This window comes from Oculina patagonica, chromosome 12 (assembly GCF_052425735.1).
Source record: "Oculina patagonica isolate OP01 chromosome 12, crgOcupat, whole genome shotgun sequence".
Classification (NCBI taxonomy): domain Eukaryota; kingdom Metazoa; phylum Cnidaria; class Anthozoa; order Scleractinia; family Oculinidae; genus Oculina; species Oculina patagonica.
In genome coordinates this window covers 23,162,946-23,184,624 of record NC_135769.1, presented here as the reverse complement: position 1 = coordinate 23,184,624, position 21,679 = coordinate 23,162,946, and the positions used below count along the sequence as shown (strand labels likewise).

At 38.4% G+C, this 21,679-nt stretch overlaps 3 protein-coding genes across 7 annotated transcripts in view; 2 read left to right on the top strand and 1 right to left on the bottom strand.

The window, feature by feature from the left end:
* The window catches only part of LOC144632254 (uncharacterized), a 50,160-nt gene extending 47,603 nt beyond the window's left edge, over window positions 1-2,557 (top strand). For all 5 annotated transcript variants that reach the window (XM_078490853.1, XM_078490851.1, XM_078490854.1 and 2 more), the window contains exon 19: window positions 346-2,557. In XM_078490853.1, the coding sequence (XP_078346979.1) occupies window positions 346-696 (351 nt within the window). In that variant the 3' untranslated portion in view covers window positions 697-2,557. The remainder of the gene's footprint in view (window positions 1-345) is intronic.
* On the bottom strand, window positions 1,423-5,255 carry LOC144632341 (uncharacterized). Its single transcript, XM_078490971.1, has 3 exons — window positions 4,997-5,255; window positions 2,559-2,656; window positions 1,423-1,562 (listed from the first exon to the last, which is right to left on the bottom strand). The coding sequence occupies exons 1-3, from the start codon at window positions 5,169-5,171 to the stop codon at window positions 1,464-1,466; spliced, it is 372 nt and encodes a 123-aa protein (XP_078347097.1). The 5' UTR covers window positions 5,172-5,255; the 3' UTR covers window positions 1,423-1,463.
* Window positions 5,256-5,314: 59 nt separating this feature from the next.
* On the top strand, window positions 5,315-19,760 carry LOC144632263 (mitotic spindle assembly checkpoint protein MAD1-like). Its single transcript, XM_078490870.1, has 19 exons — window positions 5,315-5,944; window positions 8,521-8,573; window positions 9,287-9,358; window positions 9,882-9,963; window positions 10,498-10,628; window positions 11,067-11,181; window positions 11,778-11,839; window positions 11,947-12,033; window positions 12,761-12,839; window positions 13,853-13,918; window positions 14,070-14,159; window positions 14,729-14,776; window positions 15,200-15,256; window positions 15,465-15,541; window positions 16,146-16,236; window positions 17,044-17,269; window positions 17,511-17,563; window positions 18,166-18,303; window positions 18,875-19,760. Exons 1-19 carry the CDS (start codon window positions 5,414-5,416, stop codon window positions 19,037-19,039), a joined length of 2,223 nt encoding a protein of 740 aa, XP_078346996.1. The 5' UTR covers window positions 5,315-5,413; the 3' UTR covers window positions 19,040-19,760.
* The last annotated feature ends 1,919 nt before the right edge of the window (window positions 19,761-21,679 follow it).

Here is a 21,679-nt window from a genome sequence, read left to right as displayed (position 1 = left end):
TCTCCAATGTTGTCCTGTACAGACAGACGTGAAGCATTATCTGTTAATTAACACAAACTAACCTGCTACCGCCTATGGCCAGTTCTCACGCTCAGCGTTTGAAAAATAAGAGACGTTTTGACATTCTAGTTTGTCGCACCTATTGTTTTAACGGTTGAAATCTGCAGTTTATTGTTAGCCACGCGATGTAAATATTTTTTTAACACAATTGTAATTGATTTTAAAAATTTAAACCATTTTTATCGTAATTTTCGCAAATTGTACGTAATTCAGACATAAGACTGACTATTCTTAATAAACGGGTTTATCTATCTACAAAGTTTTTTTATGACATTTTTTTGACAGCTCACGGAAGAAATTCTCTTAGCCGACCATGTGCCCACAACAACGCGCTACAGCCCGCAAGCGAGAAAGAGAGGGCGAAAACACAGAACAGAACCGTCACAGTACAATTACTCAAAACGGGAATCGTGGACCTCAACAGAAAACTCGCTGGAAATACGTCAACCGAGCGGATACAGTGGTGTGAACAGCGTTCATTCATCGAGAGAAATTATCACCTTGGCGAACGTACGAGCACAGTTAGAAGAGAAGGACAACTCTCGGCCTTCGTTACATCACGTTAGTACGCAGTCCATTTCCAACCTGACTGCACAAGCGAGAGAGATGGCAGGAGGGCAGCCAGATTACGTCTGAGGAAAAGCTGCAAGATAATCATCTGAAGAATACGACATCGGCAGTCGGTCTGAAGTCACTCCACGAGCAGAAGAGACGGAATGCAACGTGTTAGGGTCCTTCAGGCAAAGTCGCGATCCACTTAATTAACGCAGAAGATCAGACGGCTTCCTAATCACTCGACATGGTTGCCACCGACATCAGTCACGTTTTTCAAAATTCCCTGACTTTTTCCTGATAAAAATAAAATTTCCCTGACCAAATCATGATATACACAAAAAGTCAGATATAGTAGTAGCCTCCAGCCTCCACTTCCAAGAAAAAAAGTCATCAATTGTATGAAATCAGCGGTGTAATATTACAATCTTCCCTGACTTTTCTTCAAAATGTCAATTTTTTTCTGGCCCAAAATAAAATTCCCTGACCTTAAAGAATTTTTTTTTCCCCGGAACATTTCCTGACCTGTGGCAACCAAGCTCGAGGGATAAAGTGCCGTTTTTGACAAGTGTTCGTTGATCCACTCGAAAAGTTTCCGACACTTACTTGCGTACTAGCGAGTACTCGGACAATTTTCACGTGACCTCAACGCAAAAAGACACGCCAAGTCGCTTAGCAACAGTAGTTACTTTGACTGCGGGCTCAGTCGGAGACGAGTTTCACCTTTTACTAGAACTTGTTCCCCCGGGAGTAAAATCTTCTGTCAGTAGGTTCAGAACAAATGTCTTAGTCACGTGTTTCGTCGCGGTTGTTTTGTAACGACCTGAGTTGTTCACTGGTGCTGTTTTTATTCAGTCATCAAACAGACCACCTGTTTCCTCTGTTTCTGATTCTTCGTGCTTTTCATCCACGTTTTTATTCCTTTGAAGCTTGTTTTGCCTTTCTAAAATCTGCGTAAAAGAGAAGGTAAAGAGCATGTTATCACTTAAAACTCAAAAAATTTACAAACAACATTTGATATTACATGCAATAATCACACTAAACTGACTCTACACAAAGAAATTGTTATACACTAAAGTTTTCAAACTATAAGACATCAGCACTGAACTAAAGTTAACTGATTATAAAGTTGCTTGCAAAGATAGGGTATCCCAATATTCCTTCAACTTATAAAGGCCTGCTTTCATTGGGCATAAGCACAAGCCTATATTTAGAGAAAGAAAAAACTCATTCTTCTTACTTGGAATAATCATAAGCATAAGCTGTGCTTGTGCTTACGATTATTCCTAGTGAGAACCAACTTGGGGTGCGATGATGGCCCAGTGGCGAGAACGCTGGCCTCCCAACAATGTGGCCCGGGTTCGATTCCGACCCGTCATCATACATGTATGTGGGTTGAGTTTGTTGTTGATTCTCTTCCTAGCTCCAAGGGTTTTTCTCCTGGTACTCTGGTTGTCCTCCCTTCTTCTAAATTCCAATTCGACCAAGATAGCGGACCAGCATTAAAACCAGCTACAGCTGATGTGGCTCTCGAATGCCGGTCACCTCGCCACCAAGCAATCTCGCCACCAACCAACTCGCCACCAAGCCAAGTCACCTCGGCTCATGGATTAAAGAACGAGGAATACACCAGTTTTGGTGGCGAGTTGGTTGGTGGCGAGATTCCCTGGTGGCGAGATGACCGGATACCTGGCTCTCTCTCTAAATATTGTAGTTTTTAAGAAGAATAAGCGTGTTCATTGTTCTTATATGCATATATTTTAATTTACCCAACCCAGCCCTTTAGTGAGCAAAACTAATTTCTATTACCATAGGTGTTTCTATTTTGATGTTTTATTTATTGTATAATAGTGTATATATAGAGAGCTCTATTTGTATGACTTAGATAGCAAATCTGAATATATTATAAATAAGATTTATAATAAAATGTCAACATATGATTTTACTTTGTCATAAGTGTCTTTCTTAATCTTCCACGTGGCTTTCTTGAAGTATTCCAAATTCTTCTCAGTGAAGTCAGCTTGTTGTGTTTTCTTCATCTTGCCTGCAAATTAATCCGGTCAGGAATAATCACCTTTTTGTGTTTAAAAACTATGTACATTGATTATAAACTAGCCCATCCAAAAGGAAAGGGGTAGACTATGAGTGTGAATTTTGCAGTAGTGCATCAGCTTTGTAGCGTTGCAGCATTGCTATTGTTCTCTCAAAGGGTACCAACCGGCCATTCATGTGAGACTTTGCAGCAGCTGCTACCCAACCTGAATTTGAGGGCCTGAAGAGGTCAGAAACAAACATTTCTGGCCTATAGTTTGTTCCAGGAACAGTGACATACAGTGTAGTAGTCAGCTAATTTGCAAGAAACAAATTCCAACTGTGTATTATGACTGTGCAAAAATCATAATCTGGGCAGTGAACATGCAGGCTGACAGAATAGTAATAATTTGTAACCTCTTATTAACTGCACATGCTGTTGGTGTTGTTCTTTGCAATAAAATCATTGCTAAGGGCATCTTTTCCTTTCACTTACTAGTAGAGTAGTTTATTGCAGTTTTCATTTGTGTGCGAACTCTGAAATTCAAAATCCAACTTATGATTGCCTTTTTCGCTGCCGTCAATCATAATTATGGTGACAGCCAACGAACCATAATATAGGAAATAACCATAGGAAAACAATAACAAACTAAATGGATCGAAAGCTACCAATCACAACTGACAGATGTGATCTTTTGACCCGGTTGAAGTAAACTTCCGTTTCCCAAGAGGTTCGCTAAGATGGTTGACAGCAGCAAAAAAACCGTTGGTTGAGATTGAATTTCAGAATTTGCAATTGAATAAGTTTTCTGTCAGATCCCGGGTAGACTTTTTACTGTACTCCATTTTTGTGTGTTTATCAAGATTTTAATTATGCATACTTTAAACTAAACTGCATGGGCCCGATGAGGATAAGTAAGTAAGTAAGTAAGTAAACTACCACAATCTTGGCTTCATAAGCACACTCTGTGGAGACTATCAAATTTACCAAAGGGGGTGGGGTGGGGTAAAAGGGAAAGCCACCTCAGTAGATTTGATACTCTCCCCAGATTGCCCTCTCAGTATGAAACCAAAATGGCACCATCAGCATATATATGATCTTGATGAGCACTAACACATGGAAAGATTGGGGACAGTAGACAGTCTACCCATCTGATGTACTACGATTTCCAGTTGAGTACGACGCGAACAAAGTTTGGTGACGAAGTTTCAACATAACAACGGCATTGTTGTCAAGGGCAAACTTCTCTGTTACCATTGGTAACTTGTCGTTACAGGTACTGACCGCCAAAGTTCTTTCATACAAGGAGGACCTCTCGGGAAACAGGGCAATTTTTTGATTGGCTAATTCCATCCAAGATGGCGTCAGTTTTAATTGAGCAATTTTTTGATTGGCTTATATTTAGAAATTTCGATCCGAAATGGTGTTAGCTTTTGTCAGCTTTACGAAACGCTAAATGTTCTTCATTTCAGTTCGCGAATTATTCATTTGGAACTTGAGAAAGATATATTATTTAAAGCTGAAGGAATTCTTAAAGCTGCTAGAAAATCCCTGGAGTTGGAAAACGATAAAATTTCAGTTAAACAGTAACTCTAACGAGGAAGGTTAAGTCAAGGTAAAGTAACGTCAACCGTCAGATCTGTTACCGTCGATATAAAACAGCTAAGGCATAATAAATTTCGTTATTTGTTTCTTTTATAGTTGTCTCTGTGTATATTTTTTTTTTTATTTGAAAGCGTAATAAAGTGTTGCTGACGATATTTGTAGTGTTTGTATTTATTTAAGCATCGAGATTGTCGATCGAGCAAGGCAGTTACAAAAACAAATTTGTTACCAATGGTAACAGAGAAGTTTGCCCTTGACAACAATGCCGTTGTTATGTTGAAACTTCGTCACCAAACTTTGTTCGCGTCGTACTCAACTGGAAATCGTAGTAAATGTTATGTACCTGGAGATGGCATTAAAAGGTAATATGTGGTGTGAATGTGTAAAGGGGGGAGGGGGGTACTAGGACACAGTTACTTGGAAAAATATTTCTACATTCTCCCAACATGTCCAACAAGAGTCAGACATATGACCTTCAGGCCAACCAGTAGCTTGTATCTAATGAACATCTTTCTTGTATTTCCATTAAGCTTAACATAAACCCTCATTCCTTTCCACTTTACTTCTTGTTTCCGTGACAACCATGAATGAGATTGCATGACTAGATACCAGCTTTATTAGTCACGAAAAGTCGTCACGCACTTGAGCTTCGCTTTAACTTTTCTTTAAACAAGTTATAAACAAGATTTGACGCTCTTACTAATCAATCTGCGGGTTAACTTCTAAAACTGTTTTGTATTAAAATACCTGATGATAATCGCAAGCCTTGCACTCCACGTGGTTGTTGCTTGTTTGGCTTTGAGGTTCGTTTCCGCTTTTTAGTGGGCCGTTTCTCCTTCTGCGCTGATTTCCGTTTTTGAGATCTTAAACCTCCTTCGCTATTAACCAGATCTAAACCTTTTCGAACTAATTTAGAAGACATTTTGAGCTATTTTGTCTCGTTAACCACTGCTCTTTGCTGTGTGTGTTGTTGATCATAAACTGGTACCCATACCCCTACTCGTGCACTAACTCTCTAGAATCCGATATTCTGATTGGCTAATTTTTCCTATCGTCCCAGTGTTCTTTTCGAGAGTCGTGTATTCTCAAAATGGCGGCTGTCGGTTGATTTTCTTGCGCGTAAACTTTTTAAGGGCTTAATGTGAAAGAACAGCTCTTTAGGAGATGAATATACTCAGAACCCCCGATGACAGCACCGCTGTCGTGAGGATCATGGGTGAATTCGACCAGTTTTTGTCAAGTGACCCTAAAAGCCGCTTAACTTACGAAGACTCGAGCGATGTAACTGGCACGCATAGCAAATGGCCAGCCCCAAGTTCCACAAGGACTCTCAGTAAAACGCGCAGTCACGGAAGTCTTTTATCCAAGGATCGAGAAAAGGACGTTGCGCTAATCAAAAGCCGAAGCAAAATCGCGATGTTAGAAAGTCAAATGAATTCGCTGGAACAGGAAAGAAAACGCGCTAGAATCGAATATGAGAAGGACTCTGGAAACGAGAAGCTTGGACTTCGAAGGCTGGAGGAGAAATACGAAGACTTACAGCAAAATTTTCAGTACATTGCAGAACAGGAGAAAAATGCTAAAGACCAGTTGAAAGAATTAAAGAAGGAGTATGAGACTTACCGGAACAAATCAGAACAAAAAGTACAAAACTTGCAGAGGGAAAAGCTCAAAGTGTGTGCAGAAAGAGATGAGGTTTGTAAGCTGAAGGATCCTTTACCCGAAATACCACTTTAGAGGGAACTTCTTACTTGTTTATAATAGACAAGTTCAGGGATTTTATCTGAATCTGAGGGCTTTCAAGGGCCATTCCACTTCATATAAAAAACTTTCTCTAAGAAAAACTAACATGGTTTACGGTCGTTTCGAGACAAAGTCGTTTCAAGGCAAGTCGATTCGAGACACAATCATGTAAAGTCGATTCGAGACAAACTGAAATTGTTTTGATTTAGAAGTAAACTCGAGAAAAGTTCAGTATAAGTGTTTTAGTTCAGTAATTTTTGTTATCTCTGTAACAAATAAGCTGAAATTCACAGAAGGGACTCGATCGATCGACGTAAATAACAACCAGTTTCCCTGCGACACAATTGATCAACCAATCTTGTTTTATTTCTCAGACAGTATTTACTTGCAATGTATGCGTAAAGCAGTCGCAATTTTGTGAAGCTTGTGAGCTGTTGAGGTAGCAACAGGCATTCAGCAGTTTCCTTGCACTTCGGGTACCAGAGTTGAACTCATTCCATAACTTGAAGATCTTGGTCTGGTCGAGTGGAGGTCTCTGAACTTTTTTCTTTGGATGCCCTGTAACTTCTTCTCGGTAGCAAGCCTGATCTGATCTGTTTGTTTTGTCATTTATGTATAGTATAGTATTTTGTATCGAAAGGACTTCAAGAAATGTGAGCTTGTCTCAAATCAACTTTACATGTATCTCGAAACAACTTGTCTCAAACGACTTTGCTATGAAACGACTGGACACCACTAATGTGATGAAACAGGGAGAGGGGAGAGGGAAGGGTGGATATGAATCTCACCAATGCTAAAAGACTGTTTTGTACCTCATGAGGTCCCCTATTCACTTAGAAGTAAATTCACTAGTTATTTACAGCACTCAGAATTACTTCAGAGTTAATTCACTGATTTTCAGCATATGTGACCCTTCAAGTGAAAAGGAGGCTTAAGAATCAAACCGTGAATCGTGAAATTTATTTCACGGCCACGGGGCGTGAAATTAAGATTTCACGGCGTGAATTCAAAATTTCACGCCGTGTTCACTCTTGTTTGAAAAATTTTCACTCTGGGCGTGAAACCGAAGACCATGAAATCAAAATCACTTTGTGAAATATTCACGCCGTGAAATGCAAAAAAGGAATTCACTTTCAGAAACGAAAACACCGGCGGAAAGGTTTCGAAGATTTCCATCAATCAAAGTTTGAAGGGGTTTCCGACAATGTTTTGCACAAGCGACATGGAAAGTGAGCCGGTGATAAATAAACTTTATTTCGCGGCCAAAACTCCTTAAACTGTTTGTAACAGGCGCAGATTAAACCCTTCTGTAGCTAAGTTGTCAAAAAGGGCTTTGTCTCACTAAACCGTCACCATAAAAAAAGAAACAAAACTTTCATGTTCAGCGAGCCGTAAAACTCTTGCTGACATTCAGTCTGGCACTGTCAGCTTTGTATAAAGATTAACTTTTCGTCAAGATCTGTAAACAGCTTAGTTTCATTCAGTTTCCAAACGCAATAGCCTTGAAATTGAAGGTTAAGTCTCGAAAAAATCTTTAAAATGACTTTGCTGTGTAATAAAGTAAAATTTGACCAAGTTTCTGTAGTACTTCTGTCGGCATATTTATTTATTGCTAATTTACTAAATAAACAAATACGTCGTTATGTTGCGTGTTCACGGACTCATTTTCTGATCTATGCAGTTAGCATTTTAAAGTAAATCGCTTTTCATGAAAGAGAAATTTGTTCTTTTTCTTCAATCTTTCAGTGGTTTTATTAATAAAATTGACCACAGTTTGAAACTTTTTTGAAAGAAAATTTGTTTGGAGCAGAAATAAGCCCGTAATAATTAAATATGCAAGGTGTAATAAAGTCAATTGTCGGGTCATCTGGCGGCATCCCTAATCTTTCTTGTCTTGTCTTTCGCCATGATGAAAAATAAACACAGCAAACATGAGTATAAAAAGAAGAGTTAAAAGTAACTGACTAAAGTTTATTTGCAAACATGAAATCATGGAAGTTTGTATTCATTGTCTACTCACAACATCAAGAGGCGGGCCAGGATAGCATGGGCATTCAGAGCGTTTGTAAAAGAATCCATTCCATTCCCCTCTTCACTTTCGGCGAATAAAAACGATCTTATTACAGCGCTATGAGCAGACGAGGAGCAACATAATTTTACCAGAAAATTCACTTAGAAGAACTCATCAGCCTTCAAATGCAGAACGAATAACAGTTAAAATAATAACAAACAAGAGACGAAGTCACCGTTGGCTCACTTAGATACAAGCAATGAATTGCGTGACAGCGTGAAATTGCGGGGCGCGACTTTTCACCACCCAAAGACAAAAGTAAGTTGCCTGAGGCATCTGGGCTCTGCTAGAGCACAGCCCTGATTTCAGTTTTGTATAGACTTACCCTACTTTTATAATTAGTTTTTTGTTAGGGTAAGGTTTAGGGCTAGTCTGCAGTCTGCATTTGACACTAACTGGTACTTGTATATTTTCACCGTAATTGCCATACCAACTGCTAAATCTAATCATTTTATAGCTACAAGAGGATTCAAGTAAGAAACAAATGGAGTTGAAGAGTGCTTTATTCAGGTGACTGAGTGTTCAATATGATTATGAATCTTAAACTTGATCCTTTGAAGGTAGCCTGCAAATGCAGACCTATTTCCAGCTGTTGCTTGTCTCCCCCAAAGACAAGCAACAGCTGGAAATACATCTGCATTCACAGGCTACTTTGGAGGGGGTACTCTGTAAGTTTTATACATGTAGATGGTGGTGTGCTGCTAAAAATCTGATTCAAACCATTACCCTATACCAAACATTGTTCAGCTGCCTCTTGCAGTCTGGGGTAGAGTTGGGATTTTCAGTGGGTTTGCTATTATTGAGAAAATCTATTGCTACCACAGTCAGTTGCTATTGGGGTGGGGTCATTGTGTTGTGTTCTGGTGCAAGACTCTTTACTCTCACAGTGTTTCTCTCTACCCAGATGGATAAATGAGTATCAGTAAATTTAATTCTGGGGGTAACGTTGCAATGGACTAACATCCCATCCAGGGGGAGTAGAAATAAAATACTCCTAGCCGCTTCATGCTACAGAAACCAGGATAAGCCCCAAGCCCCTTTTGGTTCAAAAGTCCCAAGTGCAGACTTTAACTAAAGAGGGGGGACTCGGTGTATACAGTGCAAAATATTATTTGTGAAATGGGTAATCCTGTTCACTACTAAATACATACATACGCAAATTTAATATCAGTGTAGTGAGTTTTAAAAGCATGTTATGCTTTCTTATGATTTCTTTGTTGCAGACAGGGAACTGAGAAAGCTGTAATACAAAATAAACTGGATGATACTGAGAGTCAACTTGAAAATGTCAAAAGGTAATAATTTAACATCTACCGGTACACACTGCCATATCTTTTACAGCAACTTATCTTTTTCACTTCTCCCAAATAAAAAAAATAAACAGACTGAAGTTTGAAGTTACTACCACATTATTTTGATCTAGCCCATTGTGTTTTTTTTTTTTTTGTGGTGTTGCCTCACTCTGAGAAAGAAACATAAAGAATCAGGAAGTGATTTGGTATCCAGACAGTTCAAGTTGTCAATAAAATTACTGTTAGTAATGCATTTTCAATTAAATAAATTATTCTGACTTCTGTTGAGCTTTGAGTCCGGTGTCTCAACTTTCAAGATGCTGTCAACTTACTGTTATTGAATACCATGGAATTAACGATCATGACCTGTTTAATTTTACATTGATGTTCATTTGGGTGTTGTTTAAGTTCATTGGAAGCATAGTTAATAAAATAATGAGTATAATATTAGCCATAGCCTTGCAAATAAAATAACTATCAGACTTGTTTTCAATACTAAAAACATATGGTTATTTATTTTTTGCAGAAGACTGAGTGAGGTGATGGTTCAGCAACCGGAGCTAGAACAGCTCAGAGAACGATCAAGAACAGCTGAACACAGGGTCAAAGTAAGTCCTGGGAATCATGTTTTATAAGAACCCCTTTTAACTACTTTGACATAAGTTGCATACAGCACTTTGTTTAAGCCCTACTAAAGCAAAAGCAAATGCAGCAAAACACTAGTGCACTGTCAAGGTGTTTGTGCATGTAGGTATTGTAAAAGCTGAAATTTTAAGAGTAGATGGAAAAGAGGGGCAGACTAGCAGACAGACTGTGTGCCTTTCATGTCACATGACTTTTAGTCCTTACCAGTGACCAGTGGTCTCTCCTACTTATATTTCCCTCGTTTGGTGAAAAATTACAATTAACCCATGGTGTTGGTTGTACAGGGGACAAAGAAATTGAATTTTCCAGCTTGCCCAAAGGGCTAGGATGTACTAGCCTAAAAGTCATTTTTACTAGCCCGAAAAAATTTTTATAAGCACGATGCATATGATGGTTTACTTGCGGCCCACCCCCCCCCCCCCTCTTTTCTTCACGTTTGTCTAGTAACTCCAGTCTCCTTATTGAACACATGATTGTGCCATTTGTTTTTTATTAAGGAATTGGAGCAGAAGTTGTCCCGCCAAGATGAAGCTTCTGGAGTTGCTATGGTGATGCAAACTCAGCTTACAAAGTACAGAGAATTAGAAAAGGAAAATGCCAAGTTGAAAGAAGAAAATCATTATTACAGGTAAATCTTATCAATTTGTGTTTAACTACAGTCCTGTGAACAAACACTCTTCGTTAGCAACAATAATTATTATTACATACATGTATATTAGAGTGATTTTTTAAAAGACTTGCCACAAGTCCACCTCACAAGAATAAAGCAAGTGATGCGAGTTTTAGACCGTGAAGTGGCCAAGTGGTGAACAAGGAAGTCACAAAAAACAAGCAATGCGAAGGACTTTATTGAAAATCTAGATTTTTTGATTGAGACCAAAAAAAAAAAAAAAAAAAAAAACCAAAGTAATCCCTCTCACCAATCACACAGGGTAAAATTGTACCACAGCATATACACTAAAAAATGTTTATAATCTAAACTGAGCGCTAGTCAAGAGTGCATGTTAAATTTTACATTATTTTCTTTATTACTTCTCAGCTAACTGAGGTTAAATGTATTTTCTAGAGAAACAAATGAAAGCAATCTTTTGTTGAAAGAAAAAGCGGACAGTTTGCAAGGTAAACTCCAGCGGGCAGAGCAACGGATTACAGATTTAACAAGAGTGGAGATTGAAAATGAGGTTTGTGAGTAATCATGCAATGTGTGTCAAAAATAATATTTATTTAACATAAGCTTAATTATTATAAATTATGTTACAGTTTGTAAGGCTAAAAAAATACAGGCTTTGTTGAAATTCAGTATCCGACACAGGTTAGGCACTTAAAAAAATAAAGAAAACATCAAATCATGTTTAAAATCTCTATGGTAGAAGAGTACAGTCAACTCTCTCTTAACGGACACCTCTGTAATACAAACACCTGGTGTTGGTTCTGTCCTTACTGTTTCAGTCATTTAACTCAAAAAAAAAAAACCTATAAGCCGGACACCTCTCTAAGATAGACAGCTGGAGCTGGTCCCGATGGTGTCTGTTTTAGAGAGAGTTGACTGTAAAAATAATGCAAAAAATGGAAGCCACACAGGAGTTCAGATGGTTAGAATATTAAAGTCAAGTTTAAATTACAAAATGTTATTATCTGATGTCTGTTAGCCTGACAAATTGACACTGTTTTTTTAGATCTTCAATGAAACAGTAGCTTGTGAGAAGACCATTCATTGTAGTCATGTCTTGTTTAATTTACACGACTGTAGTTTTTATCTAGTAATGTTAAATTTCAGGAGTTAAGAAAGAAGATCCAAAAGTGGGAGACTGAAGATATGGCTGGGACAAAAAGGCTGAGGTTGGTGAAACAAGCTACCTGCAGTTTTAAATACAGAAATGATAAAGTGTATAACTTATTATTAATTTTACATAATTGTAAATAATTATTTAATTTATTCACGACAGATCCCCAGCGCAGCTTGCACAAGATATTGCAAATCTTCAGAAGAGTCAAGTTGTGTTGTTAGAGACACAAAGTGAATTGAAATCCAGGTAAGGACTTCCTTGATAGCATTACATGTTCATAAAAAGTACTACAACTAGTTTGCTCTTTGCATAAGTATGTTTACCCTCATGGACAACATTGAGTAAGTACATGTACAAAGAAGGTATTTACCCAAATGTTAACCCTATAATTATAATGAGGTTATAGAGAAAATAGTATTTTGACAAGCTTCACCTGTTACAGCACTAAGTTTGTTGGAGGCTTGCATGGCCAGTTAAAGATTGCAGGGAAATGTGGATTTTTTTACCTGCCAGTAAGAGAAGTTTCAGCTTTAGAGCTGGATGGACTTTTTTGTTTTAATTATAATTTTCTATTTTTTAAATTTTATAATTATTATTTATTATTATTTATTTATTTATTTTTATTATTATTATTTTTTTTTGGGGGGGGGGGTGAGGTTGTAAGAGGCTAGCTATGTATAGCGGGTTCTGACCAACAGTGGTAACAGTAGTTTCCCTTCAGTGTCCCCGATTAGTAAGCTTAAGGCTAGCTAGAAGACCAGACACTTAAATAAAGTTATTATTATTATTACTATTATTATTATTATTTATATTCATGTCATCCACTGCATAAGGCTGTGAAATTCTTTATCCATTTAGAGTTAGTACATGTCTTTAGGTATGAATTAAGTGCTTGACTTGTTCCCTTCAGTTTGTCCTACCTACCTATTAATCAATAAATAGTTGACTGTTACCCTTACTATTTATTTTCCAGTGCACAGATTAATGAGACAGCATACCAGAGAGCAGCCCAGGAGCTGGCAGCCGTGAAAAAGGAGTTAGTTGAAGTGAAGGTACATGAAACTAGCTGTAGATTAATTTTACAACTCGAACCTGATTTACAATCCTCTCAAGAACAAAAGTTGTCAGTTGTTCATTATAAAAAATATGATTTTATTTTTTCATTTTAAACTTATTCAGCTCTCCAAAGAAAGAGTTCAATATTCATCATGTGGCTCTCTCCAAGACTAAATTTCTTACTGGGTTTGACCCTCCATGAGAACTTGATAGATCTTTCTTGTTTGTATAAGTCATGCCTTGCAAAAAGCATGCATGTATGAGCACTCTGGACAACACAACAAACACATGTTGCTACATGTAAAACAATTACCAAATAAGAACTTGAGGAAAAAACATGTAACTTGTACCAAGCTCAGAAAAACACAAAGAGGCAAAGTTGCAATATTTGTTAGGAATTATTTGTTTTAGTTTTGCTATTGATTGGTTGGAAACAAAAACCAAGCAAGTTTGTTCTGATTAGTTAGGGCATGTTGTAGAGTGTCAGAGCTTATTAAATGCAATACCAAAGCAAACATAAAATGACAGAGCGGTTTTCACTTGAGTGTCGAAAGTAAATTGCGTTTGCTTTGGTTATGCATTACTACGCTTAGCGATTGGCTTAAATATCTCGCACCACTTTCTCAGCCAATCAGAACTAAAACCAAAACCAAACGTGACTCGCTCACGCACGTTTTCCCGCGCTTCGTGCCAGCTGCATGTATTTGCTTCGAGTTTTGATTGGTTCACTGGGTTGTCTGGGTCCTTTGTGATTGGCTAGAGTAATTACTTTGGTTTTACGACACTCAATTGAAAACTGCTCTAATTGCAATACCAAAGCAAACATAAAATGATAATATTGTGTTTACTTATTGTGTTTGTGTACCATCAATTCCATAGGCCTGAATTGCGTGAAAGCACTACCTCTGCGTGCGTAATGTGCATAATGTGCCTGTTATTCTTGGTTATTTTATCCCTTTTCATAGATCTAGTTCATGCTGTTAACTGTCGGCAGTTTCTTTATTCACAGGAGACCAGTGATCGTCAAAAAGAACTGAATCAAAGACTTCAAAGACGCTTGTTTCTCGTTACAGCTGTAAGTCAGATATTGCTTGTTTTGTATTGATCAGCCAATATACAAACAAGATTTAAGGCATCATGGCTGGTGAGCTTGAAGTCAAAACTTAAGTAGATAAGGGAATGTTTCTTTTATTTATATTGAATGTCAGTTGTTTTTTGTTTATTAGGAACGTGATGGATGCCGCAGAATTCTTGATACTTACGACAACAGCTTCTCTTCAAACTATGATCCACAGATCCATTCCAGGCTACAAGAGGTTGGTTGTCAATCACTAAGTCGTTGAGAGGCATGTTCTCTCCTGCAAGATCTTTTTCCCAGACTGTGCTCAGCTTGCACCATTTACCGAGTTTTTCCTTCCCCTTGCACGCCACTAGGGAGCCTGTTCACAGGCGAGATCAAAGTTTGAGTTAGCGAAAATATTTTGAGTTATTAGGGTTTGAATGATTGGCATTTTAGAGCGGTTTTCACTTGAGTGTCGAAAGTAATTTGCGTTTGCTTTGGTTTTGCGTTCACTACGCTTAGTGATTGGTTTAAAAATTTCGCGCCACTTTCTCGGCCAATCAGGAGTAAAACCAAAACCAATCATGACTCGCTCGCACACGTTTTCCCGCGCTTCGTGCCAACTACATGTATTTGCCTCGAGTTTTGATTGGTTCACTGGATTGTCTGTGACCTTTGTGATTGGCCAGAGTAATTACTTTGGTTTTAGTTTTACGACACTCAAGTGAAAACCGCTCTAATCAACTGCATTTTGTACTTTGAGTTGGTGATTATGTGAGTTACGTACTCGTAAATGTCACTTTGACTTCTTTCCTTTGTTAACAGGCTGAAACTCGCCTGAAAACCTCCCATGAACACATAGAAACTCTTGAGGTGAGTTTTCCTCTTTTACATTTTAGGAGATATGTTAACGTGTCTTACAAAACATTTTCTTCCACAAGCTGACCATCGTCAAAACCATTGTTAATCCAAAGTAAAATTTTACGGATGGTTTCTTGTAATAATCTTTACCAGTGACGTTGTTGTAAAGTTTGTTTTGTTTTGGCTTGTGAAATAAGTATTCTCTAGACAGGTTCACGGTGATAAGAAGGTCAGCATGAAATGAGCTTCTGGGAGATAGATTCACCGATTAAAATCAATTAGCCCCACATGTGGACTTGACACACATCAGTCTTTTTAACAAGGTAACATGTAGCACCAAAACAACTTCTGCTTTGGAGGCTACAGTGGAAGTCTAGCTGATGTCAAAGAATGGAGTATTTAGGTTTCATATTAACATTTTTTGTTTTCCCGTAGCTTGAGTTAAACCAGAAAGCTGAGCAAGCAAGCAAGGAAAAACTAAAAGCTAACAAAGTACGTATGTGTTGTAACACTTTAATTTCTGGAAGGGTGAAACACTAGAAGTAGAAACAAACCTGGTTGCTTTCACATTTATCAGGCAAACAATAAACAATAAAACATATTAAATCTAGACAAGAACATCTGCGTGCTGTTTTGTGTCAATATTTTCCTAACCTTTAAAATCTTTTTATCGAAAGTTTTTATTATTTTTACTTTATAGTTGGAGGTTGAAATCAATGAACTACGCGAGAAGGCCACCAAGCAAACTCCAGCAAAAACTGATGACAGTGCATTAAGGTAATTTCCCAAATCAGGATTTTAAACAACCATTAAGATATGTAAAGACCATTGCATTTTCCTACAGAGCAGTTTTCCAAAAACTTTCAAAAGTAACTGTTGCTTTCGTGTTTAATTTGGTAAGCCCTGTGATTGGTTCATGACGCACGTGCCACCCATGAGTTCCGGCCAATCAGAGTTAAGATGTTGTCTTCTTAGCCAATCAGGTTAAAACATATGGTGACGTTTCCCGTGCTTGCCGCTGGTTACAAGTTTCTTGCTTCGAGTTCTGATTGGTTTATAACGCCAAAATGTATTTACCTTCATCGTGTGACACTTTATATGTGTACGCTTGCTATGCTATAATGCCCTGGCCTAACACGTTTCGTTTTAAACTCTTGCGGGGATGAGCATATGAGCATCTAGTATCGAGAGAACAATAACTATTGTATATGTGGTGAGATTAGAAGCAAAGGCTGTGTTATGACCAGACAGCACTTTTTTAAACTCTGTTGTCATTTCTCTTGAATCAAAACGTCCAGTGTGTTATTGTGTTTTTTAAGTGACGTCTGATCCACTATACTAGAAAAAACGTTTTGTGTGATTTGATTATTTTTTTTTGCAGAACTGAAATGGAAAAACTGCGAGCAGAGAATACCAAGCTACAGGAGCAGCTTGAGATTTACGAGATCAACAAAGAACAAATGCACATGCGGGTAATGATTAAATGATTTAGAAATTAATGAACTCTCCTCTTTGTAGTATTTCTTTGGTAGACGTTGAAACATTACTTGTAAACCCTAAGAACGGCTGTGAAGACTAAAACTTACAAGAAAGTTTATTGTAGTTTAGAGAACAACATAAAGTAGAGTAGATACAAGTAAATGCATCAAACAAATGTTGCAGAATTCGCTATTCCAGTGGCGGATCTCGGGTCCTCCTGTATGTTTAAGAACGTACAAAAAAATCCCTGTCCGGTACCCCTTCCCTTTATCTTTTAACCAAAACAAATGGTCACATCTTGGCTCAGGGCGCCTTTGTTGCGCACATGTGACAGCAATTCACTTTAATAGTCTAGAGGTAACAAATACGAAGAATATATTAGTGTTTTGCCGGGACAGAAGTTTGTGTCCCCTAAAAGGAGGTGTCCCAAAGTAGAGGTTCCACTGTGTAATATAAACTATCATAAATTGAATAAATAAAATAAAATAAAAGACTTTATTTAACCTGAAAGGCCAATCAGTGATCACTGGATCACTGGTATTAACTGGCGATCACTTCACTCAGTTGATTCAACACATACCTTCGTGTAATTCCGTTGAATTCTCGTCTCCGAGAATTTGTATGAGCTTGAAGCATCTGTCGGAAAGGTTGCTTGGTAACATTACACTCTCATACCCGTACCTTCTTCTGATTGGTTGATTGTTGAAAATCGAAAACTGTTCGGGTACACTTGCGAAGATTTCATCATTTGCCGGAACCGAACTAATTCCGATTACTTCTTTTGACTTCTTTGTTTTCAGGGTTACTACGACCCGACGAAAACCAAGATCGTGCATCTGTCAATGAACCCATCGACCATCGCCAAACAACAGCGTGGAGAGGAGCTGGAGAAACTAAGGAAGGAGAACGACTCTCTGAGGAGGAGACTTCAGCTTCTAGAGGAGGGAGGCTGCAGCCCTGAGGATATGAGCCTTCTCAGCAAACACAGTCCTGAGGCTGGACCCAGTGTGGTGAAACAAGTAGAAGGTCAGTCTATAAATGTCGGTCGCCATAGTTAAGTCCTCCGTAATTATTCTCTGTTCCCTGTTGTTGTCATTCAATGGTGATTTTGCCGTACTATTGCACCCTTTGGTTGTTGGTCGGTATAAAAGTAGCACTGTCTATGTTAAGGACGCCTGGGAGGTGTTCCGGCAGTAAAGTCTCCAATGAAGTACTTTTTATTCACCGCTTTAAGATTGATCCTGATTTTGTGGGATTTGCTCTGCAGATTTTAAAGCTCAACTCTCCTCAGCAGAGATGAAAAATCAACGATTGAAAGAGGTAAAGTAGCAGTTTTTGTGGCACGGTATTTCACAATAGGAACCTTCAGATCGGAGTACGAGATCGAGTACGAGTACAACTTTTGAATTCAAACCAGTTATGTTCCCAGAACCCTCACTCCTCCCTGTAGTGTTGTTGACGAGCTAGATTAAAGACACTCGGTACAGGATTGGTTTTAAACCTGATAATCGAAAGCATAAGGTCCTCGTTTGAAAAGCCATGCTCGTACTCAGTCTTGTCCCTAATGTGAAAAGGAAAGCAGCAAACAGCTTACTGAAAACAACTGATACCTCGCACAGCATTTATACGTGTAAACTAATGCTTCTAGAGGACGGCTTCCAATAAGACTGTTAATTACGAGTTATTTAATTAACACAATGCTAGGAATTCTTCGTATGGTGAAGAAAGGTCGTAGGAACAGGAACTTAGGGTTTTTTTAGTGAAATGTGTATAGCTGTGGACAATTATTTGCCACTAGCTACAAAAACTCATCTAGTGCCTGCTGGAATAGCCTCGCACAATTGGTAGCAAAAAAATTCGACGCAAGTTGTGTGACACATTGCGCAGTGTAGCAGCGGCTTACGTGACGTTTTGTTTTTCAGGTTTTCAAGAAAAAGATCCAAGAGTTTCGCGAGGCTTGCTATGCATTAACAGGCTTCAAGATTGACGTCATACGGGACAATCAGTACCGGCTTCAGTCCATGTACGCTGAGAGATCCACAGATGACCTGTTGTTTGAAGTAAGTTACCTTATTGTTACTTATTTTCGCGGGACTTAATTTTCGCGATTTTCGCGATTTTTTGAAAATCGCGAAATTAAAGACCCGCGAAAATTAATTCTAAACGATTTCTATTGTATTTTTTATGCTAATTACGTATTTTTGGCCAAATCGCGAAAATTAAGTCTCGCGAAATATTCCTGTTCCATTTTCGCGAAATTAAGTGCCCGCGAAAATAAGTAACAATAAGGTATACAGGGGAGCAAAGAGGAAGAGCACTGATGACGTCACGTTGACGTAGCAACTTTCTCGAAAGACAGGTCGAATGATTCGAGCACTCGGCGCAGTTCGTGTCCATTGTTGCAGAACTGGATTTGCGACAAAAATACTTGATTTCTCGCCGACATGAGAAGTGTTCTCCTTTGCCAATGGTTATTTACCTTTCGTTGAGAGGATGTAGAGTTAACGTTTTTTGTAGGCAATATTTTCCATTGAAAACGCTATTGTGGACGTCGTTTCTTTCAAAGTCTTTATACATTCAACGTGTCAATCTCTTTCTCAATTTTAACTCTTGTCCTTATTGTTTTTTTAGAGCAGTGCCAAGGGTGAAATGATGCTTCTAGCCACTGATTTCTCGTCTCAATTAGCGGATCAAATAGAGACTTACTTGAGCAGATTCAACTCTATCCCAGCCTTCTTAAGCAGCATCACACTGGAGCTGTTCAACCGGCAAACTCATACCATAGTCATAAACTAATACATAGAGTGAACTAAGTAACAGCTGTAGACAGAATAGGCTTATAAGCTTCAACTGTGTTACTAGTCTAACCAGAGACTTATAGGGCGGAACGTAGGGCAAAAAATGGGTGTAAAGCTGAGTGAGAAGACAAATTTGAAGCAATCTTGTTTGGAGGTTCCATGAACGACGTCCTCCTGTGTGAGGTTACCTATCCGAGTATCGGACGGTTTATCTTTGGTTTTGCAGCATACGCGACATTAAGAAAAATAATATCCATGTAATGAAAGGAAATGTAAAACATCCTATTGAACTATCAAATAACTCAATGAACCAATCAGAACTCGAGCAAAACGTGCACCCGGTGCCAAGTGCGGGAAAACGCGCGTTTGCTATGATTGATAAGAGTAATTTATTTAACCAATCATAGATCTCCGCAACCCACTGATCAAATAAACAGATTTACTTTGTTGTTTTTTCCACTTTACCACATTATTGCCAACGAGACAGCCGAGCCAAGAGGCGAGGCTGTCGAGGCGGCAGAATCATAGAGCCGTGTGCGTATGAGTGTATAGGCAGAGAAAATCTTAAGTTCTGCGTAAGGGACTTTTTTTTTGACCATATTTGGGTGTAAGTAAACCCCATATTTGGGTTGTATTGTTCTTCCCAACTGGTTCCCAGTCTCTCACTCCTTGCTAGAGAGCAAATGTCCAAAATGGCGTCCACGCGGCTCGCTGTTAAAATTTTCAATGGTCATTCATCCCTTTACCGATCAATACACCTTTAGGGAATTATAAATCGAAAGAGAATACCCTTCAGAATATTCGACCGCCGAAAAAATGAACATCAAGGTCTTCAAAGCGATGAAATAATCTTTCGACTTTGGAGTCCTTTGATTTACGATCGAAGAGAGACATGAAAATCAAAAGCGGACTGTTGACGTACTTCAAATAGAGTTTTCTTGACTTATGAGAATGCCGAAGTCGGGTAAATGCTACCTTTTAGTGTTGATTGTGTTTATAGTAATTGTTTGACTGATGATTTATTCCAAATCATGGCACGCATTTTCGCTCCGCGTAGGAATAACATCAATACAAAGCGACGCTCACTAAAGCCTGGTTTTCACTAGCGACGCAAGCACAAGCGCAAGCACGAGCATACCAGCTCTTATTTCATCGTGAAAACGGCATTGACGCAAGCATAAGCACAAGCGCAAGCACAAGCACAAGGATCAAAATTTTTCCTTTTCTTGTACTTGCGTTCGTGTGAAAACAAACATCGCATAAGCACAAGAAAATTGTTTACGTCTAGCCGTGTCTAGCCAATTAAAGTACTCGTTCCAGCATTTGAACAAAGTCGCAGAGGCCGCGGTTGATTTTGATAAACGTTTTTCGAGAATGTTCGAAGAAGTGTAGACAAAAAAACAAAAGGCCCAAGCGCGGACTCGAGTAGCGAAAAAAACGGAGACAAATGCTTTCTTTAAAAATATTTATAATCCCAATATGTTTCGTTTTTCTCCTTTATTAGTCGCTTTCACTTTCTTCGTCACACGAGTAGAGGAGAGAGAGTTTCTGCCACAATATTTGCATGGAGAACGGAGTCGAGAACGGAGCCTTCTAACTTGTAAACATCATATTCTTATGCTAATGTACTTGTGCTTATGTCGACGTTCGTTTTCACTTGGCACGAACTACTTATGCTTGCGTTTGTGCTTGCGCTTGTGCTTGCGTCGCTAGTGAAAACCAGGCTTAAAATTACTGATGTCATACACACAAGAAAGTCAAACGTTTTTTGCTTCTAACGGCAAATGTAATGTTAACTTAAAATAAAAGTTTTGTCTCCAAATAATCCTTGACCGTTCAAGTTTTGTTTTCTGTTCAAATTTTTCAAGTTTTGCGAACTGAACATGACACTTCGCATGCGAGACTGAAATCTGACCCGTGCATTACTGTCTCTGATTACTAAAAATTATTTTTAAAAAAGCATCTTAGCAATTTTGATTTTGGGACTTGATTTATAAGAAGTTCTTGAAATGCAACTATCACTTTTGTGGACGAAAGCATTTTAACCATCGCTTGTTGTATTTAAAAAACAGTGATTAAACCTCATTTATTGCCTACATTTTGTGACATTTTAACGTTGAAAAGAAAGATTTGTCAAGAGTTATCAATCTGTCAAACCCGTAGCCTGCGTAGCAGACATCTGTGTACGTTTTTTAGTGTGTTTAAGGTGGCTCCGTAGTTATTCCGGGCGTATTCGTCAGTGACATACTTTGCGTCAGAACTTTTTCGGCTTTAACGGGATGGCTTTGAAACTTTGGGAAAACTTTCATGTATCATTTAGCAATAACATGATAAAGTTTGATTGCAATGGAGAAATATATTTTAAATGCTATTGGCGTTTAACTGGACCCATGTTTTTGAACAAAATTGAATCCAAAAAAAAATTCTGCCGATATATTTTTGCTAAATTTCTGGAATAAGCTAATATTGACTTAACACATGAGACAGCCAAGTTTCAAGAAAATCGTTGGAGTAGAAATGAAGAAATACTGGGAAATATTAAACTCATCTAAATAAAACGCTGAAAATTTACTGTAATTTTATACACTTGCCGCTTCTTCACGAAATAATCTACAAACCCAATATTTTGCGAAAAGCC